An 18,886-nucleotide genomic window follows, 5' to 3' on the forward strand; every position below is an offset into this window, starting at 1 on the left:
AAGTACTATCTCACAACTCGATGAAACCTTCACTCTTGCGCAGACACGTAGAAACAAAAAAATGCCCATTTGAAAAATAAGCCACTGGAGTTTTTTGAGCGAGAATTAAGATGACTTTCGAGTAGTAAGACATGTATAAAAGCAACAGATACCGTTAATAAGAAGGGGCTAGAAGCGTCTTTATATGGGGTTATGGTCAGTATATATGATTACTGGTAGGGCACTGGAACCAATATATGCTTCAAAGTGTTGCAGAGATAACAACAAAGCAAGATCTTCTTGTTCAATAGTTGCATAATTTGTCTGACATTGGTTGAATTTACGAGAAAAATAACAAACGGGATGATCCACTCCACTCTTGTCCTTCTGCAGTAAAACAGCACCAGCACCTCTGGCACTAGCATCTACCTCTTAAACGGTTGTTCAAAATCCGGAGCAGCAAGTACAGGGGTATTACATAAGAGTGCTTCAGCAGACTCAAAAGCTACCTGACAATCAGGGGACCACTCAAACAATAGTGCCGGACTGAGCAAATCGGTCAATGGAGCAACTACCGCAGAGAAATGTTTACAGAAGCTACGGTAGTAGCCAACCATCCCTAAAAAGCGGCGTAGCTCTCGTCTGGTGGTAGGTGCAGGGAATGCAGTTATAGCCAAGACCTTGGCATCAACAGGGCGCACCTGTCCATGGCCAACCTCTTTACCGAGATAGGAAACAGTAGCCTTCCCAAACTCACACTTTGCCAAGTTCAGGGTTAGAGAAGCAGCTGCCAACCATTCACATACTACCCTTAGAGAGTCAACATGAGTTGACCACTCAGACAAATAAATCACTAGGTCATCAAGGTATGCACTACAATTAGGAACGCCAGCTAATACGGAGTTAACCAGTCGTTGGAAAGTAGCTGGTGCATTCCGCATCCCAAAAGCCATGACAGAGTACTGTAGGAAGTTGTCTGGGGTCACAGAAGGCAGAAATTTCAGAAGCAAGCGAAGGTTAACGGAACCTGTCAGTAACATTTTAAGAGGTCCAACTTAGTTACATAAGTAGCAGCACCAGCAGTGTCAATACAGTCGTCTAGTCTGGGTAACGGGAACAAATCTGGCATTGTGACAGAATTTACCTTTCGATAATCCGTACATAACCTGGATGTACCATCAGGTTTAGGAACCAGAGTGCAAGGAGAACTCCAAGGGCTGGAACTTGGCGTAGTCCCCTGATTGTCAGGTAGCTTTTGAGTCTGCTAAAGCACTCTTATGTAATACCCCTGTACTTGCTGCTCCGGATTTTGAACAACTGTTTAAAACTGAGGTAGATGCTAGTGCCAGAGGTGCTGTTCTACTGCAGCAGGACAAGAGTGGAGTGGAGTGACAAATGTCAGACAAACTATGCAACTATTGAACAAGAGCCTACATTGAGAGAGGAGCTTAAAGCTTTCTTTACTAACCATCATTTTCACTTGTCTGACCGCTTGCATGATGATGAGTTTCTCACAAGACTGGCCTGTCTGGGTGATGTTTTTTCTCACCTGCATGATCTGAATCTAGGATTACAGGGACTCTCCACAACTATATTCAATGTGCGGGACAAAATTGAGGCTATGATTAAAAAGTTGGAGCTCTTCTCTGTCTGCATTAACAAGGACAACACACAGGTTGGAGCTCTTCTCTGTCTGCATTAACAAGGACAACACACAGGGCTTTCCATCATTGTATGTTTTTTTGTGTGCAGATGAACTCAAGCTTACGGACAATGTCAAATGTGGTATAGTGAAGCACCTGTGTGAGTTGGGTGCGCAATCACGCAGGTACTTTCACAAAACGGATGACACAAACAACTGGATTCATTATCCCTTTCATGTCCTGCCTCCAGTCCACTTACCGATATCTGAGCAAGAGAGCCTCATCGAAATTGCAACAAGCGGTTCTGTGAAAATTGAATTTAATCAGAAGTCACTGCCAGATTTCTGGATTGGGCTGTGCTCAGAGTATCCTGCCTTGGCAAATCGCGCTGTTAAGACACTGATGCCCTTTGCAACCACGTACTTACGTGAGAGTGGATTCTCGGCCCTCACTAGCATGAAAACTAAATACAGGCACAGACTGTGTGTGGAAAAAGACTGAGACTCTCCAAAACAACCCAACATTTCAGAGTAATGTGCACCCTTTCCATTAACCTGTGGTAAGTTATTCACAATTTTTGATGAACACATTTTTTCATTCAACTAAGTAAGTCACTTACAAACAAATTCTTATTTTTGAATATATATTTTTTTACCTTTATTTAACTAGGCTAGTCAGTTAAGAACAAGTTCTTATTTTCAATGACGGCCTAGGAACAGTGTGTTAACTGCCTTGTTCAGGGGCAGAACAATTTTTTTTTTTAACCTTGTCAGCTCAGGGATTCGATTCAGCAACCTTTCAATTACTGACCCAACGCTCTAAGCACTAGGCTACCTTCCACCCCTATGAATTAAGGTTTTATATGTAAGATGGCTAAATAAGAGCAAAATTATTGATTATTATTATTTGTACCCTGATCCTATAAGAGCTCTTTGTCACTTTCCACGAGCCGGGTTGTGACGACAACTCACACTCATTATTATGTTTAATAAATCTATTGTATAGTGTGTGTGTGTGGCAGGCTTACAATGATGACAAAAAAACAACATTTGAGAGTGCGCTGACCCTGGTGCTAGAGGGGGTACGTAGCTGGAGGTTGAATGTTTGAAGGGGTACAGGACTATGAAAAGGGCAATTCAGACGGCTGATTGAGGACCTTTTTACTTTAAATGTGTTTGTTTTCTATGATTGTGTTTTGCATCTCCGTTTTGCTTTTCATAGTGTATTGATATGTATATTCTTTGTATTTAAAGAGCTCTTCTGTAAAATAGACCTTGGTCTCAGCATGACTCTCTGTCAAAATAAAGGTTCATTAAATAAAATAAAAACAAGGAACACTCAAAGACCAAAGATAACCATAATGCAATACCATAGCATAAAGCTATCTGGTAATAGCAACATTGATTGAACTTCCAATAAACTAAAACAATTGGCATAGTCTGTCACAATCATTCTCACACACTGTAACTTGTGAGAATGCTTTGATAATTGTTATTCTTGTGTAATTTGGTCCTGCATTTAACAGGGGAAGCAACTGTGACATCCATGCAGAAATGAATTTTGTGACATGTGCTATCAGAAAACGGGCTCATGTGTCTGTGTTTTCCCCAGTGAAGATTTAAATCAAACAATTATTTTTGAAACCTGATTGAAATACAATTTGAAGGACTGGAGATGGTTCTCAAAATTGTCAATAACTATCTCATTCATTACTAATGATTTATTGTTTGGTAAAAAAAAAAAAAGTGATTACAACTATGTCGTGTGCAAATAAGGACATTGTTTTATGTTGATATTACATCTTCATTTTCTCTTTTGTTTTTACATAGATAAATAGCATAATCTCCTCTATCCTCTTTCATTCGTCACATATTCAAAAGTGAATGATATGACCCGCCCTGCATCCCGTAGCTGGTCTTGAAGCAAGCCAGCAGGCTAGCTAATGAAATCCACAGCTGCAAAGGAGGAGGAAGAAGAAGAGGGAGGGTCTGTGAGAGAGAGACCCACACGAATCGGACTGGCAAAGGGTGGTTTAGCGGTGGTTAGGTGGCTACTTGATACTAATCAAAGGGACATCCGTACTAGTATTGGAATCATCAATTGGGTTTATGACAAAAAAAACAATAAATCAGATTCCGGTACTGTACCCTTCGGGAAATCGTGGAAGCGTAATTCAACGTGAACGGCGTTGACACCTCGCTGACATCATGGCTGAATTTAGCATCGATCAGAACAAACTGCCTGGAGTAAAAGAAGGTAACGTTTGCTAGCTAGCTACTTAGCAGCACGATAGATACACTGTAGCTAGAGCTAGCCTCGATGGTTTACACCTGTCTGACAGGTGTCAAGTACCTGCATCATATATGCTTAATCTATGTTTGTTTTGTCAAATAGCTAAACTGGCAAACTAACGTTACACTTGGTCACTGTTAAGTATCTGGCTTTCATGTTTTTGCTAGTTAGCTAACGTTAACTGGGGACAAATAAATTCACACGTGATTCTGGAATTTGTTATGATTGTGCGAGTTTTTAACTGTCTGGCAGCTAACGTGTAAGATCGCTATCTCTGGTCTCACCTGTTCTGAGCACACACTCCGTGTTCCCCTGACGGATGAATGCACAGATTGGTGGACCATGCTATATTGTCCCACCTAGCTATGTGTTGAAAAAAATATGCCATGTTCGTGTGCAAAACATTCCCAAACGAATTTCCTTTACTCACAAAGTTTCCTCAAAATGGCCTAGTTCTGGGCTGGAACAAAAATGTTATTCAGAATTTGAAGAGTGGTGAGAATTGGTGAGCCCTAACTCTTGTCCAAAACAATAGCTCATAACAGCTGTTGGGATATGAGTGGACACTACAGACAAACCATAACACACTTAAAACAATCCCCTTGTTTGGATATCTTCTACAAATATCATGTTCTTGTGTATGCTTTCAATCTGCTCCGATTGGGGATGTGGAGCAGACTGTCTCTTCCTGAGATTGGGAAACAGCTGCTCTGGTCCAACTCCATGGAATTTTTGACATGGTGGTCTGGAGGAGAGCATGATGGGAGAACGTGCCTTTCCACTGCTGTGCGGCTGTCTCCATGGAACCATCCAAGTGATACATATGGTTGTTTGAGATGGTTCCACCCCCACCCCCTATTTATTAATTTATTCCTGCTTACAAATGACAAAATGATTTATATTCACTGGGAAAATAAGAGTTTATTGCCAGCCTCAGTTAACTTTTGGATGAAACAGTGTGGGTTATTTCTTCCAGGCCTGATCTAGGCCTGTTCCTAGACGTGCAACCTCAGCACGTTTCATGGTAGACAGACTTTTGCTTTGCTCTTTGTCCGTGATCCACGCATGGCACTGTAGAGGGCCATGCATTGAAACATTGAGGCACATTTTAATGGAGAAATAACAATGTTCAGTAGGTTAGGTCAGTGCTAGATTGGGGGGGGGTTCAATTAAGAGATTAAGCATAAGGTTGAAACGTGGGCAGTGTTAATCAACGTTTATGTGAGCCTGTCTGGGGTGGGGGTTTTATGGAAATGGGACCTAATTCATCCTCTCTCACTATGACACATCCATCTATCTACCCCCTCCCTGTTCTGCCCATTCTCTATCTATTAACCCCAGTGGAGCTGCAGCTCATCCCTCCCCTGCCCAGCAGTGACATGTGTCAGGGGAGTTTGATTCACTATGGGGCTGTCTATTAATCATAGAGGCTCTGGGTTGTCTTCACATGGCACTACAGCAGCTGAGAAATACTGCTGCACAGTTTGTGGACTGCTGCTTTTGTCATGAATTATGTATGATATGGATGAGGTCATCTCTGAGAACAGATTGTGGCTTGCCTTGCTGTGTGAGGTTGAACTGTGGCAGGCTCGCTAGCAGAGAGAGAGAGCGAGGGAGGAGAACTAGTCAAATGAAGGCCTAAATGGTCAGTGGAATAACCAAGTGGACATAGGTCCATCTTTAGGCTATGTCCCTGAGATTGGTAGGGCTATTTGAATATTATTCGAAAGAAACATCTGACATGGTAGTCAAATTAGTCTAGACGTTAGCCACACACACTGCCAGTAACAGAGAGATACATGGTTAATTACATATTTATAATCACAGTTTTTTTGTATCCTCCTCAAAGATGTTCACCACAGTTTTGTGCCAGTAAATGGAAAGTAACTTAATAGCATTTCCAGAATGATTCCATTCCAGTTAAACAGAAGAGGTTTAAGTACAGTTTACCCAGCCTATTACATTTACATTTAAGTCATTTAGCAGACGCTCTTATCCAGAGCGACTTACAAATTGGTGCATTCACCTTATGACATCCAGTGGAACAGTAGTGCATCTAAATCTTTTAAGGGGGGGGGATTACTTTATCCTATCCTAGGTATTCCTTAAAGAGGAATAAAACAGAAACCATTTTGAATGTTCATCAGCAAATATTGCCTGTGTTGCTCACCTTGAGAATGTTCTAGATGAAAACAGCCCCTACGGCAGCAGGGCTCTATCCAAGTTTATATGCTTTATTGGACTGATGGAGTTAAATGCAAAAAGACATGAGCATGTCCTTTCGAATAATCATTTTCTTGTTGGGTGTCAACTGATGGAGATGGGTTGTGGTGCATACAGGTTTATGTGAAACACACTAGAACTTTGTTTTGGTGTCTCTTTCTTTCGGTTTTGTACACCAGCTTCTAAACCGCTGAAAATACAATATTTTTGGTTATTGAAAATATATTTCACAGCGGTTTAGGTGGTTCAATGATTCTCTAGACTATTGCTTGTTTAATCACAAACTGAAATTAGGCAAACCTATATTAGAATTTTAACAACCAGGAAATGGTGGAGTGATTTTTGCATTTTTCACCTTTAAGAGTCCATGTTATCGAAGAAACAGTCAACCGCACGAATGCCCTGCCCTCCCGTCTTCAGTCAGCTTTGATTTATTTTTACGGTTATGGAGGTTATTATATTTTCACGAGTGTCTTCATCCATAAACATCACTTATACGGTAATTGTCCTAAACCTAGATTAGGGTTTTCCTATGTAATCTGGTTGATCCCCTTAAATTATGAAGATTATGCTAATAGTGCTGGTTATCATATGAATATCGCATCAGCACTACTGTTAACGCTAGTTTGCATGTTGACTGGCGGTTAAATTGACCTTCAAGTGATGCCCAGGGGGAAACCTACAACGCTCATTGCCAGAGACGTCCATCATCTCTGACAGACTTTCAGATTCCTTCCATGAGTTCCATTCTTCTGTCTTAATTTCTGCTCCTGTGATTGTTCTTGTTCTCTTGATCTGATTCGTCTTAAGCTATGGCACTTTGCCACTTCGCATCTTCACAACTGCTTTGCCTCCGTCTGGCAGTCTGAATGCTTTTTGACGGTGTTGTGCTGCCTGTTTGGAAGCTGCTGCCTCCATCCTCTTCCCCATAAACTAATTAAAAGGTTTGCACGTCCTCAGCAAAAGTTCATGTGGTTTGAGAAGTGGCTCAACATATCCCAGAGACAGCAAATAAAGAGCTTTACTATTCTGACTGAGTGACATCTAAGAAGGCTCATTATAACTAACACTTTGCCATGCTGTCGTGCCTTGGAAGCTAGGACTTAATTTCTTAAGACTTAATAACTAATTACTGGCAGTTTGTTTTTCTACATTTAAAAAAAAAAAGTAGATTTACCACAGCATGCTTAGGCTTGGCTTAGGTAGGCCGATGGGGCCTAGCCTAATTCGAAATGAGCAAATTTGTTGAAAAAAAAACAACAGAACAATCATCAGTCTTTATTTAACCCAGGGTCGCTTGCTCAACCCCACTTTCAGTTAATACTTTTCTCTTTATTTAAATCTAGACTCTTCTTTTAGGGCCCCTACTTCAGACATGGGCAAGTTCAGCTTCTCCTTTTGTCTTCTAGATCTCTGAACGGGCATCAAACAGAGAATGGCTTGTTAGTGCAGCAATCGTCCTTTTGACCACAAAAACAGGTCATGGGCTTCCCCTCTGTGGGCCTGATGTTCTGTCTGATTGTTACAACGGCCTTGACATTTCTCCAGTTGATGCTGTAGTTCAGCCCCAGTAGCTGCCACAGGTGCAAAGTGTAAGATTAGCCGTCAAGGTTAAATTGGGGGCGCTTGTGTTATTAGGGTCACAAAACCCTTGTTTAGTCTTTGGTGCTCTGTTTCTAGTGAATTTCCTGCCCTTGATCAGGGCGTATCTGTTATCAGTGCTGCAGTAGAACATCATGTGTCAGTGGTGTACACAATGTCTCGTAACATGGAACAATGGTTATCAAGCTGAGTTCTTACAGTACCAAAAGAAAAACAGCTTTTCAAAAGGCCTTTTGGTCTGTGTTTCCATAAGAACTTCAGCCATATCGCCCCAACACAGACAACTTTAACACAGACAAAATATTGCAACGACACAGACCTAACTTCCCAAGTGTGGCTATTTTCATTACAAACTTTCATTTTGAAGTAACTTCCTGTCTCTCTGTCTACAGTTGTTCGGGATTTTGCTGTTCTGGAGGACCACTGCCTGGCCCATAACCTCCAGGAGCAGGAAAGTAAGTATACTACCACACCTGAGATGACCTGGAATCAGCTTTACTCTCCCATCCCTAATGGTTTCAGGTTGTCTTGGCTGTTCCCAAAGCAGAGCCCTCTGGATGCAGACAGTGCGCTTTGTGCACAGTAAACCTCCTCCATCGAAGTCTCCTTTACGTCTCATTATCTAGAATAGTACTATTTTAGACAAGCACATTGAGATTTCTTTGCAGCATATGGCTATTTCATGTCAACTATTCCAAGTAGCACCCTTTTTTTGCTTTCTTTATGGGAATACAAACGATCAAAATGGTCCATGCGTTTGGAATTAGAAAAGTCTGTAATGAAAACACAAATGGTCCCGTGATGCCCCTGAAAATCTCATGTCTGACCCTAAACCTCAGCGTCAGTGGTAGCAGGCCGTAAGCAGCTGCAAAACACAGCTGCTAGTCTGCAGCCACAACAATGGCACACTGGTTCTGTGGTGGCTGTTAGCGGCCTGGGCGTTTGCTCACTGTGTCTGGATCACATTATTAATGCCCGTCTGCAGTAGTACAACAAACCAGTCCGGTCTGGTCTCTCTCTGTCAGACTGGTCTAGTCTGGGTGGACGTTAAGGCCAGCACAATCAGCGTAGCAGGGATTGGGGATGTCATCAGGGAAACGTTAGATATTCTATGATTTTCCTTGACAAACCTGTGTGTATGTTTGTGGTGTTTGTATCCCTGCATGAATTATTGATTGCGTGTTTGAGTTATGGATCTATAGCCTAAAAATCAGATTGATTTTGGTGAAAATTACAATGTATATTGTGCATCGCCCGTATCAACAAAAATATAGTGGTAAATGTTTTTGCTAAATAAGCATTGTTGTAAAATACACTGCATTTCAAACAGTCAGCAATAATCTAATGAGTTCAGGGCTTGTGAAGTTATACCTAGGCTAAATGTAAGCCTTCCACTAATAATTTAATTGTTTGGTCAAAATAGTTTAACCTGCTTTATTTTTTGCAATAATCCATGATCTGGTTTTCAAGTCTGTCTATGAAAATGCCCTTTTTACAAACGTAACTAGAACCATGCATAATTAAGCAATAAGGCACGAGGGGGTGTGGTATATGGCCAAGATACGACGGCTAAGGGCTGTTCTTATGCACGATTCAATGTGGAGTACCTGGACAGAGTCCTTAGCCGTGGTATATTGACCATATTTCACCAACCCCCGAGGCACCTTATTGCTGTTATAAACTGGTTACCAATGTAATTCGAGCAGTAAAAATAAATGTTTTGTCATACCCGTGGTATATGGTCTGATATACCACGGCTGTCAGCCAATCAGCATTCAGGGCTCGAACCACCCAGTTTATAATCACTAATAATGACTAACTTCTTGTAGCAGGCGTTAGGCTATAGAACATCAACACGGATCTCATCAACAGTCTCTCAAGCCCACGTGCTGGTGATTAGCCAGCTAATCTTTATATTTCATGTTTAGCCAACTTGGATCTATTTGCTAGCCAAATAAGTTGAACTGTTTTTTTATTTATTTATTTCACCTTTATTTAACCAGATAGGCTAGTTGAGAACAAGTTCTCATTTACAATTGCGACCTGGCCAAGATAAAGCAAAGCAGTTCGACACATACAACAACACAGAGTTACACATGGAGTAAAACAAACATACAGTCAATAATACAGCATAAACAAGTCTATATACGATGTGAGCAAATGAGGTGAGATAAGGGAGGTAAAGGCAAAAAAAGGCCATGGTGGCAAAGTAAATACAATATAGCAAGTAAAACACTAGAATGGTAGATTTGCAGTGGAAGGATGTGCAAAGTAGAAATAAAAATAATGGGGTGCAAAGGAGCAAAATAAATAAATACAGTAGGGAAAGAGGTAGTTGTTTGGGCTAAATTATAGGTGGGCTATGTACAGGTGCAGTAATCTGTAAGATGCTCTGACAGTTGGTGCTTAAAGCTAGTGAAGGAGATAAGTGTTTCCAGTTTCAGAGATTTTTGTAGTTCATTCCAGTCATTGGCAGCAGAGAACTGGAAGGAGAGGCGGCCAAAGAAAGAATTGGTTTTGGGGGTGACCAGAGAGATATACCTGCTGGAGCGTGTGCTACAGGTGGGAGATGCTATGGTGACCAGCGAGCTGAGATAAGGGGGGAATTTACCTAGCAGGGTCTTGTAGATTACATGTTTAATTGTTATTAACACACCCTTCTGTTTCTCTCCAACAGTTTGAAAAGCATGTTAGCCTGTCCACTTTGTTCTGATGTTGAAATCAAGTGGCCTAATTTCTCAGAATGAGAACAATTTGCCAATTCCATATATATTGTATATAATTGTGTTATGCTTATTGCACATTTCTAGACAGCTAGTATAAGTGTCTTTGGTTCAGGTGCTAGTGGTATCCTCATGTGACTATCGTTAGAAAAGATCTCTTATTACAGTAAAATAATGTCTGTTTTGGTGTCCATCTGAACCATTCTGTTGGACCAAACCTCAAATGCAAATAGCAAGTTGAAACCGCTTGTCAGGTAGTAAGATGTGATCGCTCAACCTTGTTGGCGTGAGAGGCAGGGGGAAAGGGCTTGGTTGTGTGTAAACCATAGAGGAAGAGGTAAAGCGAGAGTGAATTTAAAATAAAATAAGGCCAATGTGTTTCTATGGATCTAAGCTTGTCGCCTGCCTTCCTGCCTTTGGGACAACGACTCCCATTTGTTAGAGCGGTGACGTGCATCGCGTCATTATACACAGATCTCTGGGGGAAATGGGAAGGTGCAGACAAAAGACAGAAGGAGATGACCAAACATACAACATGAGAAAAAGCGGAACTAAACTCTCCAAAAAATGGAAAACAACAAAACGCTGATTCTTGCGATTCAGGCATTCGGAATATCTCGCAAAAACATACTTTTAGAATGAATCAAATTCATTCGATATGTCGCCCAGCTTAGTTTGAGTATTTTTAGATGAATGTCATCTTTGCCATATCAGTTTCTTTGTGTCCGTCTGTGTGTTGTTGTTGTGAAGCCCCTCTTCACTGTTTCACTCAAAGCCTAGCCTTCTACAACGGACATGTCATCTCACTGTAATTGGCCCCCTCCCAGTATTCCTTAGCTGTTGAGGTCACAACTCAGAATAGATGAAAGCCCATGCCTCTGAGGTCAGACATAACAGGGTCTTTCTCTTACTTGTGCAAATAATATCTCCCCATCTTGGGGATAATGTTTAAGGTCTAAGAAGTCAGCTATACTACGCGTTGGCATTGTAAATCATCTTGGGGATAATGTTTAAGGTCTAACAAGTCAGCTATACTACGCGTTGCCATCGGCATTGTAAATCATCTTGGGGATAATGTTTAAGGTCTAAGAAGTCAGCTATACTACGCGTTGGCATTTTAAATCATGTTGGGCATAATGTTTAAGGTCTAAGAAGTCAGCTATACTACGCGGTGGCATTGTAAATCATCTTGGGGATAATGTTTAAGGTCTAACAAGTCAGCTATACTACGCGTTGCCATCGGCATTGTAAATCATCTTGGGGATAATGTTTAAGGTCTAACAAGTCAGCTATACTACGCGTTGCCATCGGCATTGTAAATCATCTTGGGGATAATGTTTAAGGTCTAAGAAGTCAGCTATACTACGCGTTGGCATTGTAAATCATCTTGGGGATAATGTTTAAGGTCTAAGAAGTCAGCTATACTACGCGTTGGCATTGTAAATCATGTTGGGGATAATGTTTAAGGTCTAAGAAGTCAGCTATACTACGCGTTGGCATTGTAAATCATCTTGGGGATAATGTTTAAGGTCTAAGAAGTCAGCTATACTACGCGGTGGCATTGTAAATCATCTTGGGGATAATGTTTAATAAGGTCTAAGAAGTCAGCTATACTACGCGTTGGCATTGTAAATCATGTTGGGGATAATGTTTAAGGTCTAAGAAGTCAGCTATACTACGCGTTGGCATTGTAAATCATGTTGGGGATAATGTTTAAGGTCTAAGAAGTCAGTTATACTACGCGTTGCCATCAGCATTGTGCCAGTTGCCATTCTACCTGCTACACTGGAAACCAACCGAAATCAGTATTTTTATTTTCAAATCAATTCGAATTTTTTGGGAACTTTTACCATCTAACTACATAACATAATGGTAAACATTTATTTGAATGGAAAATCTCTTTTGATAAACTGGTTAAGTCAAGATGTAGCCTAGACCTATTTATAATATATGTGAATGCATATTCAATAGGAGTGTGTGCATGCATTGAGTTATTTATACAAAACAAAAATATAAATTCAACAATTTTACTGAGTTACAGTGTATATAAGGAAATCAGTGAATTGATATAAGTTTATTAGGGCCTACTCTATGGATTTCACATGACTTGGGAAGAGGCATAGTCATGGGTGGGCTTTGAAAGGGCATAGCACCACCCACTTGGGAGCCAGGCCGAGCCAATCGGAATTAGTTTTTCTCCACAAAAGGGCTTCATTACAGACGGAAATACTCCTCAGTTTCATCAGCTGTCCGGGTCTGGTCTCAGACGATCCCACTGGGGAAGAAGCCGGAGCTGGCTTAGTTACACGTGGTGTGCGGTTGTGAGGCTTGATGTACGTACTGCCAAATTCTCTAAAATGACTTTGGAAGCCGCTTATAGTAGAGAAATTAACATTAAATTCTCTGGCAACAGCTCTGGTGGAGATTCCTTCAGTCAGCATGTCAATTGCATGCTCCCTCAACTTGATACATCTGTGGCATTGTGTTGTGTGACAAAACTGCACATTTTAGTGGCTGTTTATTGCCCCCAACACAAGGTGCACCTGTGTAATGATCATGCTGAATCAGCTTCTTGATATGCCGCACCTGTCAGGTGGCTGGATTATCTTGGCAAAGGAGAAATGCTCACTAACAGGAATGTAAACAAATTTGTGCATGGAATTTGCGAGAAATAAGCTGTTTGTGCATATGGACAATTTCTGGGATCTTTTATTTCAGCTCATGAAACATGGGACCAACACTTTACATGTTTTGTTTATATTTTTGTTCAGTGTAGCTTGTTTTGACTGATTTTTAATGGGGCTACAGATGGAAAAACAATCTGTTTCCCTTCCATTTGTGATTTATTATAGTGATCAACAACATTAATAACCCACAAATGCTGATGCTCCAGATACTCAACTAGTCTAAAGGCCAGTTGTATTGCTTTCTTAATCAGCACAACAGTTTTCAGCTCTGCAAACATAATTGCAAAAGGGTTTTCTAATGATCAATTAGCCTTTTAAAATGATAACCTTGGATTAGCTAATACAACGTGCCATTGGCGCACAGAAGTGATGGTTGCTGATAATGGGCCTCTGTAAGCTTATGTAGATATTCCAACTACAATAGTCATTTACAACATTAACTATGTCTGCACTGTATTTCTGATCAATGTGGGCTTCAAAAAATTGACAAATGTGCTTTTCTTTCAAAAACAAGGACATTTCTATACACACAAGTTTGGGGTCACTTAGAAATGTCCTTGTTTTTGTGTGTGTCTGTGTATGTATGTATGTATATGTGTATGTGTGTATATATATATATATATATATATATATATATAAATATAAATTCATTCCCTGGTCTTTGTAGTTGAAATTCACTGCTCGACTAAGGGACCTTACAGTTATCTGTATGTGTGGGCTACAGAGATGAGGTTGTCATTGAAAAATGATATAAAATATTTTCTGGAGGCCTCGTGAAACTGCCCTCTGCCACTGGTTGATTTTTGACTAGTTGAGGGGTGAGACTTGACTGGAGCAGGGTCACAGCGTAATGAATCCAGTGGAAACTCCACCACATTAGGCCTATAAACTAGGACTGATGTCTCTCCACCACATAGGCCTATAAACTAGGGCTGATGTCTCTCCACCACATAGGCCTATAAACTAGGGCTGATGTCTCTCCACCACATTAGGCCTATAAACTAGGGCTGATGTCTCTCCACCACATAGGCCTATAAACTAGGGCTGATGTCTCTCCACCACATTAGGCCTATAAACTAGGGCTGATGTCTCTCCACCACATAGGCCTATAAACTAGGGCTGATGTCTCTCCACCACATAGGCCTATAAACTAGGACTGATGTCTCTCCACCACATAGGCCTATAAACTAGGGCTGATGTCTCTCCACCACATAGGCCTATAAACTAGGACTGATGTCTCTCCACCACATTAGGCCTATAAACTAGGGCTGATGTCTCTCCACCACATAGGCCTATAAACTAGGGCTGATGTCTCTCCACCACATAGGCCTATAAACTAGGGCTGATGTCTCTCCACCACATTAGGCCTATAAACTAGGGCTGATGTCTCTCCACCACATAGGCCTATAAACTAGGGCTGATGTCTCTCCACCACATAGGCCTATAAACTAGGGCTGATGTCTCTCCACCACATAGGCCTATAAACTAGGGCTGATGTCTCTCCACCACATAGGCCTATAAACTAGGGCTGATGTCTCTCCACCACATAGGCCTATAAACTAGGGCTGATGTCTCTCCACCACATTAGGCCTATAAACTAGGGCTGATGTCTCTCCACCACATTAGGCCTATAAACTAGGACTGATGTCTCTCCACCACATAGGCCTATAAACTAGGACTGATGTCTCTCCACCACATTAGGCCTATAAACTAGGGCTGATGTCTCTCCACCACATAGGCCTATAAACTAGGGCTGATGTCTCTCCACCACATAGGCCTATAAACTAGGGCTGATGTCTCTCCACCACATTAGGCCTATAAACTAGGGCTGATGTCTCTCCACCACATTAGGCCTATAAACTAGGGCTGATGTCTCTCCACCACATTAGGCCTATAAACTAGGGCTGATGTCTCTCCACCACATTAGGTCTATAAACTAGGGCTGATGTCTCTCCACCGCGTTAGGCCTATAAACTAGGGCAGCTGATGTCTCTCCACCGCGTTAGGCCTATAAACTAAGGCGGCTGATGTCTCTCCACCGCGTTAGGCCTATAAACTAGGGCGGCTGATGTCTCTCCACCGCGTTAGGCCTATAAACTAGGGCGGCTGATGTCTCTCCACCGCGTTAGGCCCATAAACTAGGGCGGCTGATGTCTCTCCACCGCGTTAGGCCTATAAACTAGGGCGGCTGATGTCTCTCCACCGCGTTAGGCCTATAAACTAGGGCGGCTGATGTCTCTCCACCGCGTTAGGCCTATAAACCTGGGTCTTGTTAAGCCTCAATGATTTCACGTATTGTCCAGCATCACTGTCTCATGCATTCTGTTGCACTCACATTGTCCAATGCTGTCTGGCCCTTTAGGATGCCAGCCGCAGAGAACTGGAAGAATTAGTCCGTTCAGAAACTTCTGAGGCTACGCCAAGGTTGAGTAAACTCTAAACCTTTATCTTGAGTTCCTAGAAATACGGCCAACAGAAATTTGTTTTCCCCCAGAGAAAAGAACAGCATTAAACATAACCAAATATATTGTTTTCTGACGTTGTATGTTTGCCCTCAATTTTGTGTGGCACCGAAAACCCACTGCACAACCGATCAGCGTCATCCTATAATCGATATGTCAGCCTATTGGTTTCCTTCATATAGCTGTGATTCACTCCCCCCCCCCCCCCCCCCGTTGTCGTCTCGCAATCTCAGAGTAGGAACGTATGGAGCCTCTAGTAAATTGTAGCGTAATTTGGTACTTTTCACTTGGAACCTACCAGTGGATAAATAACCAGTCCAGTGGAGCTGAATGAGTAGCAAGGGATTGAGTGATGCTCCTCCACCTATTTTGAGCTGGTAGTGCGTCAGCAACGAGGATTTACAACCTTCCTTGTCCAGCTCTTTGGTCTGTCTCATCCAATGGGGCCAGCCTTGGAATGGCAACTCCTGGGCTAGTTTGTCATGTCCTGACTCATTGAGCTTGGCTCTGTAACTTCAGGGCCGACGCGTCCGTGTTTATATCCCTCGTCTCCTCCACAGTTTACACTACTAAACATGCTACTTGTCCTGTCAAAATGGATATCCAAATTTATGTTAGAAATCAACACCCTCTCGGCTCCAGTACTTGCATCCGAGACCTGCGGTTTAAAAGGCACCAAAGCAAATTAAACTGTTGGGTTGTGAATGATGTCCATTTTGTTCCTCAGCATTGTGGGTTGGCTGGTTGACCTGTGAGAGAGTGAAGAAGAGGGTGTGTACTGATTCTGAGTGCTGTGTTTGTTGCTGTGTTTGTCCCTGCAGTCGAGAGCCACTTGGCTTCCAACGTCCACAAGAGCCGTCTGGTGCAGCAGGACGTCGCGTTGGCCAAGCAGCTGCAGGAAGAGGAGGACCGGAGGGCCAAGGCCAAGGCCCACAGACAGCACAGAGACATGTGAGTGAGATCATATTAACCACACAATATTCAGTGTGCTCTAGAGATAGCGAAGGGTACGTCATGGAGACTCACAATCTAACTCACACCTTAACCTTAAAGACGGAGACCGCATAACTAGTGTGTTTGTTTGTGAGTTTCCCTGACCTACCCTCTAGAGTCTAGGGTAGTACACTAAGTCATACCGTATTTTACTATATACCGGTATTGCTGCATGGCCCTGTTTTGGGTTTTTACTTTACCTTCGATAATGGTATTTGTTAAAGCGTAACGTACATTTTTATAATTCAATCTGCTACTTAAGTCCACTCACTCACTCTCACACACACACATATTACTGCACCTGTACATAGCCCACCTATAATTTAGCCCAAACAACTACCTCTTTCCCTACTGTATTTAACTTATTTATTTATTTTGCTCCTTTGCACCCCATTATTTTTATTTCTACTTTGCACATTCTTCCACTGCAAATCTACCATTCTAGTGTTTTACTTGCTATATTGTATTTACTTTGCCACCATGGCCTTTTTTTGCCTTTACCTCCCTTATCTCACCTCATTTGCTCACATCGTATATAGACTTGTTTATACTGTATTATTGACTGTGTTTGTTTTACTCCATGTGTAACTCTGTGTTGTTGTATGTGTCAAACTGCTTTGCTTTATCTTGGCCAGGTCGCAATTGTAAATGAGAACTTGTTCTCAACTTGCCTACCTGGTTAAATAAAGGTGAAATAAATAAATATTCCACACAGACAGCCCCACCACTCGAGGGCATTTGTTGTATAATAACACAAGTAGTTTGTGTTTCTTACATCTGCAAACAGCTAGTTTGTCTTTTCTTAGCAAGTTGCCACTAAACCGTGTTAGCCGCTAATGCTAGTTAGCTGGCTAGCTAATAAATGTAATCAGAACAAATGTAGCTAGCTATACAGCCTGATGCCAATGATGGTGTAGGCCTAAATCAGCATGTTGTTTGTGCATCAGGAAACACTGATCAACACTGGTTCATACTCAGGCACAATCGAGTGCATTCAGAAAGTTTTCAGACCCCTTGACTTTTTCCAAATTTCGTTACGTTACAGCCTTATTTTAAAATGTATTAAATAAAAAGATTTCCCTCACCAATCTACACACAATACCACATAATGACAAAGCCACAACAGATTTTAAGTCATTTTTGCAAATGTATTAAAAATACAACTGAAATATCACATTTACATAAGTATTCAGACCCTTTACTCAGTACTTTGTTGAAGAACCTTTGGCAGCGATTACAACCTCAAGTCTTCTAGGGTATGACGCTTTACTTTTCTGCAGATCCTATTAAACTCTGTCAGGTTGGATGGGGAGCATCGCTGCACAGCTATTTTCAGGTCTCTCCAGAGATGTTCGATCAGGTTCAAGTCCGGGCTCTGGCTGGGCCACTCAAGGACATTCAGAGACTTGGCCCGAAGCCACGCCTGCGTTGTCTTGGCTGTGTGCTTAGGTTCGTTGTCCTGTTGGAAGGTGAACCTTCACCCCAGTCTAAGGTCCTGAGTGCTCTGGAGCAGGTTTTCATCAAGGATCTCTCTGTTCTTTACATTCATCTTTCTCTCGATCCTAACAAGTCTCCTAGTCCCTGCTGCTGAAAAACAACCCCACAGCATGATGCTGCCACCACCATGCTTCACCGTAGTGATGATATTGGCCAGGTGATGAGCGGAGCCTGGTTTCCTCCATACTTGACACTTGGCGTTCAGGCCAAAGAGTTTAGTCTTGTTTTCATCAGACCAGAGAATCTTGTTTATCAGAGAGTCCTTAAGGTGCCTTTTGGCGAACTTCAAGCGGTCTGTAATGTGCTTTTTACTGAGGAGTGGCTTCCGTCTGGCCACTTGGCCATAAAGGCCTGATGGGAGAACATTTCAGAAGGACAACCATCTCCACAGAGGGACTCTAGAGCTCTTTCAGAGTGACCATCGCGTTATTGGTCACCTCCCTGACCAAGGTCCTTCTCCCCTGATTACTCAGTTTGGCTGTGTGGCCAGCTCTAGGAAGAGTCCTCATATAGACAGGTGTGTGCCTTTCCAAACCATGTCCAATCATTTGAATTTACCTCGGATGGACTCCAATCAAGTTGTAAAAATGTCTTGATGATGATCAATGGAAGCTCAATTTCGAGTCTCATAGCAAAGGGTCTTAATACTTATGTAAATAAGGTTTTTCTGTTTTATTTTTCATACGTGTGCAAACATTTTTAAACTTTGCGCTTTGTCTTTATGGGATATTGTGTGCAAACTGATGAGGAAACTATGTAATTTAATCCATTTTAGAATAGGGCTG

General features: G+C 41.9%; 1 protein-coding gene across 3 annotated transcripts in view; it reads left to right on the forward strand.

Moving 5' to 3' along the window:
* The first annotated feature begins 3,550 nt into the window (after positions 1-3,550).
* The window catches only part of LOC115109049 (coiled-coil domain-containing protein 50-like), a 33,574-nt gene continuing 18,238 nt past the window's right edge, over positions 3,551-18,886 (forward strand). Inside the window, exons 1-3 of one of the 3 annotated variants that reach the window (XM_065009573.1) lie at positions 3,551-3,878; positions 8,132-8,194; positions 16,433-16,562. In XM_065009573.1, coding sequence (XP_064865645.1) covers positions 3,830-3,878; positions 8,132-8,194; positions 16,433-16,562 — 242 coding nt within the window. In that variant the 5' untranslated portion in view covers positions 3,551-3,829. The remainder of the gene's footprint in view (positions 3,879-8,131; positions 8,195-16,432; positions 16,563-18,886) is intronic. The other 2 variants (XM_029633607.2, XM_029633608.2) reach the window with 2 other exon arrangements.

Source organism: Oncorhynchus nerka, linkage group LG25, assembly GCF_034236695.1.
Source record: "Oncorhynchus nerka isolate Pitt River linkage group LG25, Oner_Uvic_2.0, whole genome shotgun sequence".
In the NCBI taxonomy this organism is placed as follows: Eukaryota; Metazoa; Chordata; class Actinopteri; order Salmoniformes; family Salmonidae; genus Oncorhynchus; species Oncorhynchus nerka.